Source organism: Elephantulus edwardii, unplaced genomic scaffold (genome assembly GCF_000299155.1).
Source record: "Elephantulus edwardii isolate Elephantulus edwardi_28Jun2011 unplaced genomic scaffold, EleEdw1.0 scaffold00081, whole genome shotgun sequence".
Taxonomy (NCBI): domain Eukaryota; kingdom Metazoa; phylum Chordata; class Mammalia; order Macroscelidea; family Macroscelididae; genus Elephantulus; species Elephantulus edwardii.
Window position 1 is genome coordinate 15,260,501 of NW_006399831.1, and position 22,111 is coordinate 15,282,611.

Sequence of the window (22,111 nt, forward strand, 5' to 3'; positions counted from 1 at the left end):
TTACTTGCCTCAGATTATTTTCTGATTTAAATGTTCTATAAAGAATCAAATAGGCTATGAGCAAGTCAACCATGGATTCCTTTATCTCTGCTTAAACAAGTCAGTGATCTGGAACCAGAAAAGCTCTACTTAAATAAGAATTTCATTTAACCAGTTGTAAATGGTATTTATAATGAAATTGTTCAGAATGCATTTGATAGTAATTAACATTTTCTGCTGTGGTAAATACTGTTCTGAAATGAACCATTCTAAGGTTTTTCTTTTGCAATCAGAAGGGTTATTCTACCATTATAATTCCTCTATTGTTAAAATATGAGGGCTTACAAATCTCCCTTGACAGAGAAATAGTACATTTACTTCCCTTTCTGACTGAAATAAATATTATGCCTATATATAACATTTGTTTTTTAATATTGACTATATTAGACAAAAAAAAGCTATCTTACATTTTCTTTTTAAGGAATTGTAAGATTTTGGTACTTTTAAAATATCATGTTTATGAGATTCCTATGTCCTTATTGATGAATTGTTTTTATTAGGTGCTGTTGAGTTGAACATGACCTATAGTATCTCAATGAATAACAGATGGGCACCCTGTCCTAGCCTATGCCATCCTCACACTTCCTGATACACTAGAGCCCATTGCTTCAATGACTGTGTCAATCCAACTGCTTGAGGTTTTTCCTCTCTTTCGCTGATCTTTCACCTTTCCAACTTTAATGTCCTTTGTCCTTCTATTCCAAGTAAAGAACAGGCCCTCCTAGAAACATTCCAAAATATGTGAGACAAAGCTTCATCATCTTTGTCTCCAAAGAACACTTTGGCTGCACCTTCTCCAAGACATATTTGTTTGTTCTTTAGTGAGTTCATGGATATTCGGCACTCTTCTCCAGTATTATGTTTCAAAGACATATAAATTCTTCTTTTATCACCCTTGATTATTGTTTTGCTGTCAACAACATATCAAGTGATTGAAAAGTTCATGTCCTGAATCAGGAGCACTTTAGTCCTCAAACTGACAACAATGCCCTTCAGTAATTTGAGAGGTCCCTCTTTCCTAGTACAATACACCTCTTGATGTCCTGACTGCTGGTACCAAGGATATTTATTGTGGATCCAAATAAGATGAAATCATTGACAATCTCAATCTTTTCTCCACCTAGTATGATGGTCTAGAGGTAAGAAATTTTGATTTCTTAATATTGAGATGCAAATCATATTGAAGGCTATAGTAAGAAAAATACAATCTCCACCTATGCAATTAACATTTTTGGAAAACATATTAAGGAGTCAGTCATTTTAGGTCTGATTCCACAGCAATGTATGAGTAACAGTGGGGTTGTTAAATGCCGTCGAGTCTCAGGCGAGTCCTTGATGCTTGGGTGCCTTTCATCGTCTCTCCAGGTTCATAGGGTTTCTGGAGGCAAGTTATTATGGAAGTGGATGCCACTCCTCCTTCCAAGCTTGTTTTAATCAGAGAGCTCCACCCCACTCTCTGTCCACATTGGGTAGCCAATCGTTAACACATTTGACACATCAGTGTCACAGTGTTCAGCCTCACAGAAACCACAAGTGACCTTGGTATGGTATGACAGGGCTATATGACCTAGAGGAATGCCTGAACAAAATCAATGAAAGACTGCCCGAGGGCCCTTTTGGGCTTGAAGCCCCCTGCTGCCTTAAACCCTAGGCCAAGCCTAGTTTGCCTGGCTCCTGAAGGCAGAGTAGTCCTTCAAGTGCAAAACCTGCCACAACACACACACGCAGCACCATGCTCTCTCTGGAGACCAAGTCATAGCAACCCTGGGTGGAGCAGACATGGGAGAATATGGCCACCTTCTCTTCGCTCTTCCCCTTTTGGGCTTGCATAAATTTTGGTATCATTTTCTTCCTCAAAATGTTAAGGCTTATTTTTGATAGCATTTTGTTTGACAAAAATTTAGGAGGATTTCAAATAAAAATACAGTTGAATGGAAAGATGTCAGCTTATTTCCCATCTATTACTATTTACTTAGTTGTTGTTGTTGTGTACCATCAAGTCAAAACCAAGCCATAGCTGACCCACCAGAGGCAATAAATGGCACTGAAGAAATAACCCATCTTTCTCCCATGGAGCAGCTGATGGATTTGAATTGTGCCTTCAGAATGGCAGTGCAGCTTCTTACTAAGTAATAATTACTTAGTACGCAATTTATTTGTTCAGAACTAGTCAGACTTTGCTGAAGTAAAGGCAAATTAGATCTAGAATGGGGTGTCAAGAAGCTTACTCTTTGACAGAATTTTTCCCCCAATATTATCATGAGAATACATGTTGTTTTCATGTTTTTTGCATCAGTTTTATGTTTGCAATTTTATCTCTTTATATTGTTCTCTTAGATCCTTTCTAGAACACATTTTTTTAAGTTCTCTATAATTTCTTTCTTTTATATATTTTTGTAGAGGTACACAGTAATGCTTGTATATATTTGTATATATTTACTTATATATCTATTTTTATGTAAACAATAGATATTTCTAAAATGTAAATCAAAGTTTGAAGAATTGAAGCATTCTTATATTGCTCATGAGAATAGCTATAATTAATGAGATAGCAAGTGTGAAGCAGGCATTTGGTGAGATTCACATTTATACTCAATATGGTGACTTAGGGTCAATCTATGTAAGAAGAGTTGCTACTTTCATTTTCATAATGTATCAATGTTAAATATTCTCAAGGCCCTGTTATTTATCTTCAAAGTCAGTGACCTATTAAATAAATCTCCCAATAATTTTAAATATTAGAAGAGAATTTAAAAAAAAAAACCCACATTTTTAAAAATAACCAAATTTAGCGAAGCTCATCAAATTATTTTGCTGATAGAAATGTGGGAAACAATTTAAGCAATATTGGAAGGAATTTTAAAAAATGCTGTCTTTGTGGGCTAAGATCCACAACAGAGAAAAAAAAATCAATGAGGTTCAACACACATACACACACACACACACACACACACACACACAAAAAAAACCCAACAAAAAACGTACAACAATCAGCTTCCAAACACCCAAACAATTCAAAGGCAAAAAGGAAATTTTTGTAACACAGCCACAGTCCCACTGGAGGAAAAAGGGGTTTCTAAGTGACCCAAATGCCTAGTGTTCAACCTCTGGCCAAGATATTGACAGTACAACTCTACTACAACCACAAAGTGACCTTGAAGTAAAGCCTACAGATCAGCTTCTGAAAGATCACAGCTTTGAAAAATCCTACGGAGAAATTCTATTGCCATCTCCATTAAGCAAAGTTGATTAAATGACAACTAATAACCACAATTAAAAGACAGCTGGTGGTTTTAACTTGCTAAGTAGTTCTGTAGCATAAAGATTTGCTTATCTTCTTCCATTCAGAAAATCCTATGGAGTACTGTGTAACACAAAGTCCCCATGATTTGTAATCTACTCAATGATAGATGAGAGCAGGACAATGAATAAGGATAACAGAAGTAGAATCAATGTCCTTGAGTTGTAGTGCTTGAGAAGAGTATTGAACATACTGCCAAGAGAACAAATAAGTCTGTCCTGGAGAGGGTGAAACAAATTTCCTCTTTGGAGGCAAAGATTTTGAAGCTCTGTCTCACATACTTTGGGCATACTGAAAGAAGGGACCAGTTCTTGGAGAAGGAAAACATACTTAGAAGGGTAAAGGGTAAAGCAGAAGAAGAACCTGGATGAAATAGCCACAGTTACAGTGGCAATGGGGTCAGGTTTGCCAGAGAGAGTTAAGTTGACTCAGCATAGGGCAAGGGTGAGAGCCATTGTTTATAGGTTAGCTATAAATCATAATAGACTTCATGGCATGTAACAACAATTATAAATAACAACAACAGAGGGAGAATACTCTTTTCTATTATTTATAATTATATGCATGTAATTTATTCTTTCAAATCTTATATTCTACTGAACACTCATCTCTTTTGCCATTGGAGAGTTGAATTACAAAGTCTTGTCTCTGAAATGTCATGTTATTAATTTTACTTAAGTAATAAGGTAGACACTGCTTTCATTTTATTCTTTCAGGTACAAATACCATATAGCTGCCTCTGCTCCGCTGCATCACATTATTGGGTTTGTAAAGGAAGGATATTGAAAAGTCTAGAGGCACCAAAGTCTTGGCACCATTTCAAGCCCAAAATCTTGTGTAAGCTGCGTATGTATAGTCAAAGTCAAAGCTCAATTTAATATTATCAATTTGTCTTTGAAACAAGGAGATGTAGGCACTAGGGACATTATTGACAATGTCAGATGGATCTTGGCAGAAAGCAGAGAATACCAGAAGAATGCCTATCTGTGTTTCATTGACTACGCAAAGGCATTTGACTGTAAGGATCACAATAAATTGTGACTAACCTTGAAGTAAATAGGAATCTCGGAACACTTGATTGTGCTTACATGAAACCTACTTGGACCAAGAAACAGTCCTCGGAACAGAGCAAGGAAACACTGCATTTTTCAAAATCAGGAAAGGAGTGCATGAGGGATGCATCCTATCTGCGTACGTTTTCAATCTGTATGCAGAACTGATCATTAGGGAAACAGGGCTTGAGGAGGAGGAGTGTAGAATCAAGATTGGAGGGATACTCATTAACAACCCAGGATATGCAGATGATACAACCTTGTTTGCTGAAACTGAAGAAAACCTGAAGTGCTTGATGCAAAAGGTCAAGGATTGTAGTCTTCTATTTGGATTGAAGCTCAACATCAAGAAGAGATTCTCACCACTGGACCAATTGGCAGCAACATATTAGATGGAGAAGAGATTAAGGCTGTTAGCAATTAAGTCGTGCTCAGATAAGGGATGCTTCCTATCTCTACACTTTTCAATCTATATGCAGAAGAGATCATTTGGGAAGCTGGGATTTATGAGGAATGAATGTGACATTACTGTTGGAAGTAGACTTATCAACAACCTATGTTATGCAAAGGACACAACCTTGCTTGCCCAAACAGAGGTGGACCGGAAGTGCTTGCTGTAGAAAGTTAAGGACTATATAGTATTCAATATGGATTGAAGCTCAACATCAAGAAGACAAAGATTCTCCCTATTGTACCAATTGGCTGTACCATGATAGATGGAAAAGAGATTAATTTTATTAACAATTGTAGCTTGCTTGGTTCCACAATCAGCACTCTTGGCATGAGCAGTATGGAAATCAAAATACTAATTACACTGGGAAAATCTACTGTCAGGGACCTTTCCAGGCTACTGAGAAGCAACAATGACAGTCTATAGACTAAAGTGTGCCTGATCCAGAACATGGTTTTAGCAATTAACTTGCTATGAATAAAAAAGCTGAACAACGACTAAGGATAATAGAAGAATTGATGCCTTTGAGTTGTGGCACTGGAGAAGGGTCTTGAACATACCATGAATTACCAAGAAAACAGATAGATATTTTTGAAAAGGGTCAAACCTAGTTTTTCCTTGGAGGCTAGTATTTGGAATCTCTGTCTTACATACTTGGGCATATAGCCAGGAGAAACCAGTTGTTAGAATAAGATATCATGCTTGAAAGGGTGGCATGACAGGGAGGAAAGAAAGATTCCAGATGAGATGGAATGAAACTGTAATTGGAGAAATAAGGGGTAGGTGTGCTGGAGTCAGTGAAAAAGACTTAGGACAAGGCAGGCTTCAGAACTGTTGTACATAGGTTCTCTTTGAGTTTCAAGCAACTCGATGGCACATAACAACAATGCAAGAACATTTTCACTTTAAAGGAACACTGGAAGCATAGCACAAATTGGGCTTCTAAGTAAAAGGTCAGCCTTTTGAATTGAACAACTGTTCAGTAGGAAAATAAAGGGCAGTCTCTTCCCAGCCTTGGATTTATAACCTTAGGAACTTAATGAGATGTGCTTTTGGACCCCACTATGCTGTGTCAGCCAGTGAGCCTGGAAAGGATTTATCTCAGTAACCATCCCGACAGAGGTAACACAAACACTCAGGAACCAGTCAAGACATTGCTTTTTCCTGGGACATCATCCTGCTTTTTCTGGCTGTGCACATTAACTCGAAGGACCTCATAATCAGAAGCTACAGAAATACAGTCCTAGAACAGAAGATCTGAAACAAAGTCCTTCCTCCTAAAACTGTCAGAGTGGTGAAGAGAGTTGAGGAATCTGGCTGCACTATTCCATAAACCGAGAAGAACAACAAATTTCAGGAGCTAGGGCTGCAGGCAGAAAACACTAAGTCATCCTTACAGAGAGAACTTAATTGCCGGACTAGAAAGAAAGGAACAGAAACAGTTAGACCTGGAACCGGATAATTCTGTTACAGGACGAGCAAGGAAGAACTACGGCAGGATTGTCATCCACTTCTTTACTAGTGTATTGAGTTTCCCAACTTGAGCAAGTCTCCCTGTGGGTCCAGGGATCAGAAAGAAATTCAAGCAGTGTGAACTGCCCTCCCCTCCTCTGGAGCAGTGAGGTTCTGAGCCAAAGGCATCAGATCAATATCCTACTAGGGATTCAGGCAAGAAAAACTACCACAGCAATGATATTAAAGAAGCAGCCTGCCTTACACAGTATACAAAACCAAAGCAAAATGTTACTCACAAAAGTGATCAAACATAGAATCAAGAGATTTCCTAAGCCAAGAAATCTGATGACACATAATTTAAAAGAACAATGATTGACTATTTTCAATGGATAAAAGACAGGCTCATGGAACTGTAGGATTATAGAAGCACAAGCCATGAGGAACTTATAAAAACAATCAAAGACAATACAGATAAAAAAAAAGTGAAGCATTAGAAACTATGGAAAAATAAGAAACTGCAATCCAGAATAAGAAGCCCAGTATTTCAGATGCTGTCAACATTTTGGAGGGATACATGAGCATTGTTGAAGAGATGGAAAACAGAACCAGAGAAATAGAAGATAGAAACTTAGCATTGATCTTCTAGAACAAAGAGTGGAATAAAAAAATGCAGGAAAAAGAAGAAAGCTTAAGAATAATGTGGGACACCTTCAAGAGGAATCCTCAAAAAGGTATATCGATATATATTTGTTGTTGTTGTTAAGTGCCATTGAGACATAGATGACTCATAACGACCCTATGAATGAAAGACCTGAACACTTGTATAACGTTGGTTGTTTCTCCATGTTCATAGAGTTTCCAGAGGTAAGCCATTTCACAAGTGGATGTCACTTCTGATTCCAAGTTTCTTTTAATTGGGAAGCTCCATTACACACTGTCCGTCATGGGTAATCATTATCACATTTGGCACATAAGCATCACAATATTTAGCATCACAGCAACCACAAGTTACCTCTGTAGGTGTGCAGGGGGATTGTTTACTGAAGAAGGAATTTTTCTTTTGCTTTTTAAATAGAGGAGTGAACTGGTGGTGTGGGGGAGTGGGCTGGGCAGGGAGAGAAGTGCAACAATAAATGAAAGGAAACCCAAAAATCTCTGTAAATGTTCAATAAAATTAATAAAATAAAATAAAAAAAAGAAATGCACAGACCAGTGCTATACCACTCAGAAGAATGTTTGACAAAAAACAACTGAGGGCCGCATTAAATATGTGTATATGTATGTGCATGTGTGTTTGTAAGAAGGATTGACCATCCACTTCCTAAATAACAGGCCTGCGAAAACCCCCTATGTTCAATAGAACAAACTTAGACTAATAGAAAAAGTGAGGTGGAGCTTTCAAATATAGAATTACAGAGGAAGAAGAACAGTTGTAAGCAGACACTAGTGATTGGAACATGGAATGTAACAACCACGAATGTAGGAAAATTAGATATTTTTAAGGAATAAATGGAACACATAAATATTGACCTTCTAGGTATTGCCAAGATGAGATGGACTGGCATGGGGAATTTTCAGTCAGATGATCATATAATCTGTTACAGAGGAGATAAAAAGGTAAGGAAAAAATGGGGTTGCTTTCATAGTCTTGAAATACAATATTGTGAGCGATAGGATGATATCCACACGCACACAAGGAAGTCCAATAAATACCACTATCATTCGGATATATGTACCAAGAACCAGAGTCAAAGAAGAGGAAATAGAAGATTTCTACCAAGTTTTGCACTCAGGTCAATCAAACATGCAATCAAGATGCATTAATAATAATGAATGACTGGAATGCAAAAGGTGGGAACAGAAGAAGAAAGATCAGTAGTAGGAAAACATGGACTTGGAGATAGAAATGAAGCTGGAGATAGAATGATTGAATTTTGCACAATCAATGACTTGTTAATTTAAAATACTTTTTATAAGAAACATAAACACAGGATAAACACATGGATTTTACCTGATGGTATGCATAGAAATACGATGGATTACATAGTGGAAAGAACTTTTGAAGAAGCTCAATATCAGCTGTGAAAACTAGGCCTGGTGCTGATTATGGAAAAGAACACCAACTACTCACATGTAAGTTCAAACTGAAATTAAGGAAAATGAAATCAAATCCACGGCAACCAATATATGACCTTGAGTCTATCCCACCTGAATTTCAAAACCATCTCAGGAACAGGTTTGAGGACTTTAACACCAATGAGCAACGACCAGATGAGTTATGGGATGATACCTATATTATCATCCAGGAAGAGTGCAGAAGGTCATTACAAAGACAAAGGAGGAAGAAAAGACCAAAATGGATGTCAGAAGAGACTCTGAATATTACACTAGAGCACTGAGAAGCCAAACCAGAAGGAAGAATTCAAGATATTGAAGAGCTGAACAGAAGATTTCAAAAGGCAGCACTAGAAGACAAAGTATTAAAATGAAATGTGCAAAGAGCTGGAGTCAGAAAATCAAAAAGGCTGAACTCACTCAGCATTTCTCAAGCTGATGAAACTGAAAAAAATTCAAACCCTGAATTGCAATAGGTAGAAATGATCCAGGAAGTATTAAAAGAACATGGAGAGTATACAGCATTATTGTACCAAAAGGAATTGGCAAACACAGAAGAATTTCATGAAACAACGTATGAGCAAGAGCCTATGGTGATGCAGGAAGAAGATCAAGCTGCTTTGAAAGAATTGGGGGGGGGGGAAGGCCCCAGGAACTGATGGTATACCAATTGGCATATTTCAACTAACAGATGCTGCCCTAGATATGCTCATCAATTTGTGTCAAGAAATCTGAGGACAAAAAAAAAAAGAAAAAAAGAAATCTGAGGACAACCAGTTGGCCTACTGGCTGGAAGAGATCTATATGTGTTCCCATTCCAAAGAAAGATGACCCAAAGAGTGTAGAAATTATTCAACAATATCATTAATATCACATGCAAGCAAGATTCTGCTGAAGATTATAAAAAAAAAATGACTAGAACAGCATATCAACAGAGAACTACCAGAAGTGCAGGCTGAGCTTAGAAGGGATTGTGTTAGGATATTGTAGCTAATGTTAGATGGATCTTGGTTGAAAGGAGGGAATGCCAGAGGAATATCTATCTGTATTTCATTGATTATGCAAAGGCATTTGACTGTGTGGATCACAACAAATTATGGCTAACTCTGAGAAGAATGGGAATCCCAGAACACTTGATCATTCTAATGTGAAACGGTCAAATACTTAGAAGCTCACAACCTACCCAAATTGACACATACTGAATTAGAGCATCTGAACAGACCCCTTACAAAAGAAGAAACTGAAGAGGTAATAAAACAATTTCTAAAAGCAAATAAAAGCTTTTGACCATATAGTTACTTGTGAATTTTATAATTCAGAGAAGTATTGTCACTAATTCTCCATAAATTATTGCAGAAAATAGAAAAAGATGGAATTCTCCCAGACTCATTCTATGAAACAAACATATCTTTGATACCAAAGTTAGGTAAAGACAACACCAAATACAAAACTATAGATGCATTATCTCTCATGAACATAGAGGCAAAAATCCTGGCCGATAGAATCTAACAGTACATAAAAAATTTAATACACCATGACCAAGAAAGATTCAAACAGAATGGTTCAACACAAGGAAAACAACCAATGTATTTCATCAGACTAAGAAAGAAAAGAATAAGAACCACATGACTCTATCAATTAATGTAGAAAAGGCCCTTGACAAAATCCAACACCCTTTCCAAATTAAAACACTCAACAGAATAGGAAGAGGGGAATTTTTTCCACATAATGAAGAGTATATACACTAAACCAAGGCCCAAAGCCATTCTCAATGTAGAGAAAATAAAGGTATCCCCTTTGAGAACAGGAACTAGGCAAAGATTCTCATTATCACCTCTCCTATTCAATATTGTGTTGGAAGTCTTAGCAAGAACAATAAGACAAGAGAAGGAAATAAGAAGTATTTAAATTGGCAAAGAGGAGGTAAACCTCTATATGCAGATGCTGTGATAGTACAGGTAAAAATGTTAAAAACTCAGTGCAAAAACTCCAGGATATAATTCACCAGTTCTGGCAAGTAGCAGGATACAAGAACAACATAAAAAAAATCAGTTGCATTTATCTACAGTGACAAAGAGAATACACAAAAGGACCTAAGAAAAACAATCCCCATTACAAAAGCTAATCATAAGAGTAAATACTTGGGAGTAAATCAAACTGGAAATGCGAAAGACCTGTACTAAAAAAATTACAAAACATTACAAGAAGCAAAAACAAACTTGAAGAAATGAAAGAACACACCAAGCTTTTGCATAGGAAGACTCAATATTACGAAAATGACAATTTCACCAAAGGCAATCTACAAGTTCAATGTAATTCCAATACAGATACCAATGCCATTCTTCAATGAGATATAAAACGCACTTTTCAATTTTATCTGCAATAGAAAGAGACCCCAAATAAGTAAAGCTCTCCTGGAAAAGAGAAACAAGGTAGGTGGAATCACACTCTAATTTCAAATCCTACTACACAGTCATGGCGGTCAAGACAGCATGTCACTGATTCAGTGATAGACACATAGATCAACTGAATAGAATTGAGAACTCAGAAATCAGATCGTCAACGTATGGTCAACTGATTTTTGACACAGACAGAAAATCAGTTAAGTGGAGAAATGATAGACTTTATAACAAAGGATGTTGGCAAAATTGGAACACCATCTGTGGAAAACTCAATCAAAACCTCACACCGTGTACAAAAACCAGCTCAAGGTGGATCAAGGACCTAGGAGTTAAACCAAGGACTATAAACTTCATCAGAGAAAACTTGGAAGAACTCTAGAAGTCTTAATCCACAGTATGAACAGTTTTCTAAGCATAATGAAAAACCTACCACTAGGAGAGAATAAGAGTATATGAACTGGAACTTCTAAGAATCAAATCCCTATGCACAAGGGTACAAAGGAAAGTCAAGAAAAGAAAAGAAAAAAGATTTGGTGATGAAGTAACTGATAAGGGACTCACTCATGTTTAAAATTCATAGAATACACCAGCACCTCAACAAGAAGAGGTAAATGAACCGATTTCAAATTGGACACAGGATATGAATAGATATTTAGATGGCAAATAAAAAAGTGAAGAAATGCTCAAAATGCCTGGTTACCAGAGAGATGCAAATTAAACAACTATGAGATATCCTCTAACTTCAGCAACAATAGCAAAGTTCAACAGAGCAGCAAACAACAAATCCTGGCAAAGTTGTGGAGAGATTGGAGCCCTTTCTGCTGGTGGGAGTGTAAAATGGTGCAACCATTAGAGAAGGCAGTCTGCTGCTTTCTCAAGAAGTTGGAAATAGAAATACCATTTTACCCTGCAGTTCCACTACTAGGGGTATACCCTACCGCCATGCAAATAGATGTATGCACACCCCTGTTTATTGCTTCAATATTAACATTTACAAGGAAATTGAAGTAACCCAAATGGTCATCAACAAATAAATGGATAGAAAAACTATAGTATATTCACACAATGAAATACTATGCAGCACTGAAAAACAATGAATTAATAAACATTATACAACATGAGTGATGCTGGAGGACATTCTGGTGAGTGAACTATCTCAGTCACAACAGGACAAATACTGCATAACACTGATGAACAGGGCGTTGGAAGAGAAGAAGGAAAGTACTGTTTTAAAAGAATATATACTTAGGCTTTATATGCGTAACAGCCATCGAGAATAAGAGGTATATTTCAAAATGGAGATGGGAGAGGTAAAAGGGATGGGAGAGGTAGGAAATTGTACAACAATGAATCAGTTTTGTGGGTGTTTTTTTAAACGTTAACTGGGGGAGGGTAAAGGGACGAGGAAGGAGAAAATTTTCCAGCACTGAATGAATGAATGAATGAAAATCCAACTTTTCTGTAAACTTTCATTAAAATCACAATTTTAAAAATGTTATTAATATTTAAAAATGAAATAAAAGAAAATGAAAACTTAGAGTTTAAATAAATACAAAGAGTGAATATTTCTACTTTATTTTATAGTCTTTGGTACATAGTTGAAAACAGATAAACAAGCAAACAACACTTTGAGTCAATAAAAACTAAAGCAAATTAAAGTAAAAATTTACCTGAAAATATAAGAAAAATACAACTGAGGGATTCTTACTTGGAAGTTCTGGTGGAGGAGTTGGGACCAAAGTTGGTTCTGGATAAAGACTCACATTGCAAATCCCATTAGTTAGGCCAATGTCATCCAGTGCTATATCACTCAGAATATTGTTTTTAAAAGCATCGAAAGCAATCTGTGAATCAAAGAGATAATAAAATTTTTTTCTTATATCCTAGGAGAGTCTTCTTCATGATTAATATCCAGAGTGAATACTGGATGTCTAAAAAAAGGAAAATGGACCATGGGGTAAAAGGGCCATGAGCATCTCTCTGAAAGGTCAAGAGAGAGTGAAAATAACAAAGCCCTTCCAGACCCCAGAGCAGAAAGCAGATCAGGAATATACATAGCCCAATTCCATCGTGCCTGTAGAGGCCCACTCGCAGCAAAAGGTTTGTTTATTTGGTAGGTAAAGACTAAATCCAGGTTTTAGGCCAACAGTTCCAAGTCTTAATAGTTCCTATTCCTTCTCCTCAGTTAGTCCAGGCTCTGGTTTCAATTCAGCAAGCAATTTTTCCTTCCATCATCAAACACAAGAATAGCAAAAATCCAGCTGTGGGCAGCACAAATGAGAAAAGCGCCAGGTCACACCTTGCCACTGTTTGTTCACAGCAATGCCACAGTCTTTCCACCACTAAGGTCTTACTCTAGTCACAAGACTTACTCTCCTCCAGTATTGTTTCAGGTCTCTTGTGCCTCAAGTCTTGTTGCTCCAAGTCTTGCTGCCCAGTGTGGGAAGCACTTGCTTATTGTAGTCCCACAGCTGATGCTGATTTGCAAAAGTATGCTGATTTGTAAGACCATGTGCCTGCAGTTAAGGTAGCTGGAGAGCAGACAGGGCTAAAGAATGTTTAAAAGAAAGCCAGCTTTTAGTAGCATCCATACTGGATGCCTCTGAATATAGGATGAGAAGTTTTACTGCATAGTAAAATATTGATAGATCTTGCTTTTATAAGGTCTTCCTACTAAACACCATCTCCTTATTATTTGTTTATATGGGCTCAAAGTTTCACTGACATCCTCCATTGAATTAAGCAACAAACATTGTTAGGGCCTCTGTTGTTCTTTCTCTAACCCTTCTTGGTGTGCTATTACCATATTCCACTGGACTATGTCATCCACCCATCATCTTGCAGGTTAAAGACCTCTCACACTTCTTCCTTAACATTAGAATTCCAGGTAATCATTTGCTTCCTAGGAGCAAACAAGCCCAAACAAAAGAGGTGTTGTGAGATACATTAAAGTGGAGAAGGGAAAAGGAATAAGTTATAATTTAGGGCTGGCTAGTATTGGGGTGCTAGTACTGGGATGGGAGACTCATAGACTCAGACTTGAGGAAAAGGTCCACTGATTAGAAAGAATATATCATATATATTAGAAAGAATATATTATAGTCTCAAGAAAAATGGATACATTTTAGAGGAACTTTCATAGGTTCTTTCCTGGGTAGGTGAGAAGAAGCATAAACTAAATATAAATTATGTATTAATTACAGTAACAGGCACTTTGTATATTTTATTTTTTTCAACACTATCTTACAGTCATGGACTCATACATATATTCATTCAATGCTCACACTCTGCCTTGTCAATCAACTAAGAAAAGTTAGTCTAACTATTTTAATAGTAAAGATACCAAGTAAGTTAAAACAAATTTGGTCACCATAATACTTGCTTTACCCCTTCTGGCATCTCTTTCTCCCCCTAGATTTTTCATTCATTTTTTTTTACATGATTAGAAAAAATAAACAAAAATAAAAAAGAAAACTTGAGGAAAAGAAAGTAATATTTAAGGAAGCAGAGGGATTAAAAAAGGGAGGGAGAAAGAAGATGTGCTGCCTTATACAAAGTCATGGGGAGAACTGAAAGTTTTGTAGGTAGCAACATCTGTTCAAATTTGAAACCTCTAAAAGTGAGACTTTCTTCTCTGAAATGACCCAATTAGAACAGTGTTAATTTGGTCAAACTATTATCCTATGTTAATTGCAAACACCCTTAGGAAAGGAACACATTAAGCTGTTATCTGAAAAATTAATTCCCCTTAATGTGAAATAAATGATCAGAGACTTCCTACTGATATAGCTCATAGAATTTGTTTCTATAGGAAATATATGGAGATTAAATGTTGGCAGAGTAGGGGAATACTGATAGATGTACTGATAGAATACTGATAGTGCTAATCATTGAAAGGTATAGAAGAATACACAAAACCTCGCAGAAACCTTATACATAACAATAATAAAAGAAAAATGTCCAGTCCTGTGCTATCTCCACAATGATTGCTATTTTTACTACTGTTGTTGCAACTACTGTGTCAATCCATGTCAACCTCATTGAGAGCTTTCCTCTTCTTCACTGACCATTTACTGATCGTGATGTCTTCGTTCTTTGATCACTTGTAGTCTAAAGTATTATCTTCATTCTTTCTTCCTGTATGCTATTCCTGATGTCAGATAACAGTTCTTGTGGGCTTTGGTCATTAATCATTAGTATATCAAATCTATCCATAAAATGGTTTCCCAATTCAGGAAGGATGTACTCAAGGTTATATTTTGGCTTCTTTGGACTTTGACCTTTTTCAACTTTAGCTTACTCTTACATACTAATGGTCTGCTCTGCAGTTTGCCCTCAGCTCTGTCTGCCGCTAATATTGATCCTTTTAATCATCTCTTTCCACAAATGAAGTAAATTTAGTTTCTGTGTAATTTTTCAGGCAAGATCTATATGTGCAGTTATTGTTTACATTGTTAAATAAAAAGATCTCTAATAAACAAGTTACTAATCTTAAAGACTAACATGAGCTATGTGATATTATTCTTATCATCTAGGCTATATTTTCCAAATGTTCTTCTTTATTCAACTTCTACATTTCTATCACCATTCATAAAAAATTCACCTTTTTAAATATTACAATTCTTAATTACATATGAGATCAATTTATAGAAGATCAGATTATTAGTAGAGAAGAATAGAGTTGGCCATGATGATGTCTACAAAATGTTGGGAGCAGTCTGGCAACACAGGAGATACACTTACTTTATGAAAGACAATTTCTAGAGAAAGATTTAAAGTCCTATAATGTTTTAATTAAATTTTTATGGTACAGAATAAGCAGTTATTTGACATAGTAAATATTTCTTATAATATTTTTCATTTTAAGAAACCAATTAATCAATATATGAAAATATAGAAATTTGGTGAAAAAGGAAATACACTAAGAAACTGAGAAAATAACTGGTCTGTATTATTGCTATTAGGTGCCATTGAATTTACTACAACTCCAAGTGACCCTAAAAGCAACTGATCTTAACTATACATTATCCATTGCCATCTTCACTGTCTCAGCCATGCTTGAACCCATTGTTATTATCACTGTAATTCACTGATGGATCCTTCTCCATTTATTAGCATGATGTCTTTTTTCTAAGGCCTTACCCCTTACGACAACATACTCAAAGTATAAATAGGACAATTCTACTACTTTTGCCTTTAAGTAACACTTTGTTTGTATTTCTTTCAACATAAATTTGTTTATTCTTTCGAAGCCCAAGGCATATTCAATACTCTTCACAACCCCACAGTTCAAAGGCATCAATTCACTTGTCAAACTTTCTAGATGCATGTGAAACAATTGAAAAATTCATATGGAATATGCTGTTTTGTTGTTAGATGTGTCCAAATCATTAATGATTCACAGCAACTCTAAAAACTACAGATATGAACCTTTTCTTCTCTTTTACCATTGTATTCATAACCAACACGCTTAAGTCAATCTCTTCAGTAATTATATCAATCTGTTTTGCTGAGTGACTACTTCTCTTTTACTGACCCTCCACTTTTCCAAGAGTGATTTTTCTTTGCAATGAATAGCCTCTCCTATAAACACGCCCAAAGTACATGGGTAGAAATTTCACCATTCTTGCCTTCAAGCATGACTCTGTTTGCACCATCTCCAAGTCTTATCTGTTTGTTCTTTTCACAAGACATGAGATACTCAATACTCTTAAATACAACTCAAAGACACAATTCTTCTGTCCTCCTTGTTCATTATCTAGCTCTTGGGTACACAGCAGGAGACTAGAAAAACCATGGCTTGAATCAAGCACACTTTAGTCTTTAAACTGATATTATTCCTCTTCAGAACTTCGGAGACTTTTCTAATGAAAAAAGTCATCATATCTCCTGACTACTGGTACTAGTAGTGTTGATTGTAGATTCAAGTAAGATGAAATAGTTGATAATTTCAATCTTTATTATAATGTTGCCAACTGGCCCTGTGATGAGGATTTCTGTTTTCTTGATGTTAAGATGTAATCCATATTAAAGGCTGTAATCTCTGATCTTCTATAGCACATACCTCAAGTCCTCTACACTTTCAATAAGCAAGGTTGTGTTGCTTGCATAATGCAGGTTGTTGAGGAGTCTTCCTCTCATTTTGATGCCATATTATTAAGAGAGCCCAGCTTCTCAAATGATTTTCTCAGTTTACAGGCTGAATAGGTAAGAAGCCATATATAGCCTTGATGAAGACCTTTCTTGGTTTTAAAACACACAGTGTCCCCTTGTTCTGTTTGATCAACAGCTTCTTGTTCTAGGTATAGATTTCATATAAACCTAATTAAGTGTTCTGGAATTCTCATTCTTCTCAATGATAGCCATAGTGTGTTATGGCTCACACAGTCAAATGGCTTTGCATAGTCAATAAAACAAAAATACATTCTTCTGGTATTTTCTGCTTTCACCCAGAATCTATCTGACATTAGCATCGATATCCCTGATGCCTTTTCTAAACACATCTTGAACTGCTTACACTTCTCTATCAATGAACTTTTTTAGATGTTTTTGGATAATTTTTCGCAATATTTTACTTCTTGTTGTTCTTGTGTACTATCGAGCCAGAACCAGTGCATAGCTGATCCTACAGCAGGTTTTCAGAAGCAGTTTAATCACATAGGAGGAGATTGCCCATCTTTCCTCCATGAAGAAGCTGTTGGATTTGAACTACTTGTCATTGGGATTGCAGTGCAGCTCTTTAACAGTAGGCCACCAGAGCTCCCTAGTTTGCTTGAATGCATTTTGGATCATTGAGGCTATGCATTCCCTTCACCTTATTTTTTGAAAATTATATTAATTTGCATACAAAATTAATATACATTGTGCTTAATTCATGTACACTGTTTCACACATTCCTTCATTCACACTGTGTTTAATAAAATCTTTTTCATACACTGTTTTATAAAATTAATCACCATTGATCTATGCTTATTATCATCTCCATTTTTAAGGCTTCCTTGATCATTCATGATTTTGTCCATAGCATTTCTCAGTATTTCTACTCAAGGCTTGAATTATTTTTTTCAGTTCTTTCAACTTGGGAAATGTCAACTGAGTTCTTTCCTTTTTATTCTCCAACTTCTGCTTTTTGTATATCCTATTATAATAACTTTGCTTTGTCTTTTCAAGCTGCCCTTTGAAATCTTCTGTTCGTCTTTTTAACTTTGGCATTTCTTCTCTTTGTTTTTGCTTTTAAGATACTCTAGAGCAATTTTCAGAGCCATCTCACATCTGCTTTGTTCTTTTAATCCATCTCTGTGTTTGTTATGACCTTTTGTTAGTGTTGTTTAATGCCTCAAACTTATTCTTTAGATGATTTTTAAATTCAAGTGGGATTATACCCAGGGTTATATTTTAGTTCTTACAGGCTTGCTTTCATTTTCTTTAACTTCACTTTGAACTTGTGCATAAGTAATTAATGGGTCTGTTCCACAGTCAATATCTGGCCTGGTTTTGACTGCTAATATTGAGCTTTCCCAACGATTCTTTGTACACGTGTAGTATATCAGGTGAAGTCCATATGCATAATTGCCGTCTATGTTTCTTTTTATTTTTTTGAGATGAGCACCATCATTATTATCTTTTGTGTGTATGTATCTTTTATTACACTAGTTTATTTATAAAATTCAAATACAGTATTTTCTAGAACAGATTCTTCCAATTTCCCTCATTCCCCAAATTGTACAACCCCATGATTAATCCCTTCCTACCCCTCCATATCTTCATTCCTTTCCTTCCCCCACCTCCCCTCCCTTGTATCCTTATACGCTTTCTGCAATATTAGTTCTTGTGGGACTGAGTTAGTTTACTCAGCATAATGCTCTCCAGTCCCTCCCAAGTTAGGTAACAAATTACAAAATCATTGCTCCTGCATGCTGCGTAATATTCCATTATGTGAATGTACCATGTTTAATATGAATAAATCATTGAATGTACAGAATTTACTCAATCTCTAGCCTCATTTCTGCCTCCAAGTCCATAATATCCAATTGCCCTTCCTTCTGTTCTGTTACCAACTTTTGTATTCCCATCACCAATTACTACCAATGTATTTTGATTGCATATTTGATCAATTTCAGACTTCAAAAAATTATAGAATTCCTCCATCACCTCCTTCTTGACTTTAGCTGTTGATGCATATATTTGTAGAGTAGCACTTCCTATGCTGTAAAATTTGTATGTATCAAATATAGATTCATCAATAGCAGAAAATAAACCATCATTCTAGGCAGACTGTAAGAACTTGAACATAAATCACACATTGTTTTACCAACTTGAATTTCACTGATTCATTTAATGTAACTTGTCAACAATTCCCGTTTTCTCCATAATTCCTCTGTTTTGGAAAATTGTTTTCCCTATATCTATATCTTAGTTATTGCTGATAGTAATGCTTAATTTATAGACATTTTCACTGTACATATTTTTTAACAGGATTTCCTTGAATGTTTATGGATTATATCCTATCATTCACAGCATTGTACTTCATAATATATTTTGCAGTAGTCTTTTTTAAAATAAAATTTCTATTGTACTGGTTTACTTACAAAGTTCATGTACATTGTTTAGCACACCAGACCTTTTCCATTTCCTTTATTCACTCCCCTGCCCCACCCATCAAATTGTGTGACCCTATGATTACCCCTCTGCCCAACCTCATCCCTCTGCTTCTACCATCCCTCATTGGGATCCTCATACACATTTACAGGTTTTCTATTTCTACAAAAATAGTTTAGAGTATTTGTCCTTATGGGACTCAGTTCAAGTAGCATAATGCTGTTAAGTCCCTCTGAAGTTAGGTAGTGATTTTCAAAATCATTGCTCCTGTATGTTGCTTAGTATTCCATCATGTGAAAGTACCATAATTTCTCAATCCATTCAATTGTGGTTGGACATTTGGACCATATCCATGTTTTTGCAGTGGTGAATAATGCTTCTATAAACATTGATGTACATAGGTTTGTGTCTCAGTTCTCATTTTATTGACATTATATTCCAAGCAGTGGAATATCTGGGTCATATGGAATTTCTATGTTCAACTTTTTGAGGAAACACCAAGCTATGTTTCAGAGTGGTTGTGCCATTTACAATCCCAGCAACAATGTATGGAAGTTCCTACTCTCCACATCACTTCAAAGTTTATTACTTGCTGTCCTGTTCAATTAAACATTACCACTGCTACTGGGGTAAAATTGTATCTCATTGTGATTTTTATTTGCATCTTTTTTTATTGCCAATTATTTTGAGAATTTCTTCATGTGTCTGTTGGCCACCTGAATATCTTTCTCTGTGAAAAGTACAACCATGTCTTCTTCCATTCTTTGTGTTATCAATCTTTTTCTTATGGAGAACCTGTAAGATTCTGAAAACTTTTAATTTGAGACCTTTGTCTGAAATGGTATTGTCAAATTTTTTTATCCCAGTCATAGGGTTCCCCCCCAATTATGTTGGAAAATGGTTTTGATGCACACAGGGATGTAATCCTTAGGAGATCATATTCCTCAATTTTATCCTCTTCAGATTGTGCATTTCTGGCTGTATTTGGCAGTCTGTTTATATCACAGACTAGAATGTCTCAACTTGATCCCAGTTTGTCTCTGATGCCTTTATGGTTTGGGGCTTTACTCCTAGGTCTCTGATCCACTTTGAGTTGATTTTTGTGTATGGTGTGGGATGTGGATCCTGTTTCAACTTTTTCCATGTAGTTCAGTTTTGCTGGCAACATTTGTTGAAGAGGTTGTAAATTCCCCATTTGAGAGATTTTATTTCCTTGTCAATTATCACTTCACCATAGATAGCTGGATCTATGTTTGGGTTCTCAATTCTGTTCCATTAGTCTATGTATAGTAGGATTCGAGGTCACAGAATGCTACTCCTCCCATTTCATTTTTGTTTTTCAGAAGAGTTTTGCTTATTTGGGTTCTCTTTCCTCTCCAAATAAACTTGACAATTTGCCTTTCAATCTCCTTGAAAAAATGAACTTGACATCTGTATTGAGATTGTGTTGAACACATAGATTGCTTTAGGTACGATTGTCATTTTCACAATATTGAGTCTTCCTATCCAAGAACAGGGAATAGTTTTGCATTTGTTTGAGTCTTATATTATGTTTTGCAGAAAGGTTCTATAGTTTCTTTGTACAGATCTTTTGTGTCTCTAATTAGGTTAACTTGCAAGTATCTCAATGTGTGGTTGCCTATAGTAAATGGTACATAGCTTTCTTGGTTTCTGTCTCTGAGGTTTCTTTGTTACTTTAGAGGAATCCCACTGATTTCTGGATATTGATCTTATCTCTTTGCCAATTGTATGTCTTTTCTTTCCTTCTCTTGTCATATTGCCCTGGCAAGAACTTCCAATACAATATTGAATAGAAGTGGTGACAGTGGGAATCCTGTCTGGTCCCTACTTGCAAGAAAAATGTTTTTAGTCTCTCTCCATTGAGAATTATATGGGCTCTTGGGTTTGCATATATACTTTTCAGTATGCTGAGGACATTCCCTTCTATTCCAATTTTGCTGAGTGTCTTTTTCAGAAAGGGGTGTTGTGTTCTTTTCAAATATCTTTTCTCCATCAATTGCTAAGCTCATATGATTCTTGTTATTTGCTTTGTAGATGTGGTGAATTATGTTGATTGCTTTTCTTATGTTGAAACATCATTGTATACCTGTTATGAATCCTTAGTCACGATAAATTATTGTTTTGATGTGCTTTTAGATTCTATTAGGTAGGATTTTGTTAAGGATTTTTGCATCTATATTCATGAGAGATATTGAGCTATAGTTCTTTCTTGGTAATATCTTTGTCTGGATTTGGTATTAACGCCATGCTTGCTTTCTAGAAAGACACTGTGTATTTGCCTTCTTTCTCTATATTTTGAAATACTTTAAATCGAATTGGGGAATGTTTGGTAGAATTCAGCTGTGAAGACATCTGATCCAGGTTTTTTCTTGTGGGGAAGTCATTGTATGACCTGTTCAATTTTTTCTTTTGTGATGGGTCTGTTCAAGTGTTCTACATCTGTCTGTGGCAGTCTGGGTAGGGCATGACCTTTGAAGAATTTGTCCCTTTTCTTTAGGTTCTCAAATTTATCAGAGTATAGATTTGCATAAGATTCTGATGTTATGATTTGATTTTATCTGGTTCTATTGTGATGCAGACAATACCAGAGGAATGTCTATCTGTGTTTCATTGACTATGCAAAGGCATTTGACTGTGTGGATCATAACAAACTGTGGCTGACTCTGAGAAGAATGGG

At 36.0% G+C, this 22,111-nt stretch overlaps 1 protein-coding gene across 1 annotated transcript in view; it reads right to left on the reverse strand.

Annotated features, from left to right (window-relative positions):
* Positions 1-22,111, reverse strand: part of TMPRSS15 (transmembrane protease, serine 15) — a 272,391-nt gene that overhangs the window by 125,078 nt on the left and 125,202 nt on the right. The window contains exon 16 of the mRNA XM_006889826.1: positions 12,524-12,659. Coding sequence (XP_006889888.1) covers positions 12,524-12,659 — 136 coding nt within the window. The remainder of the gene's footprint in view (positions 1-12,523; positions 12,660-22,111) is intronic.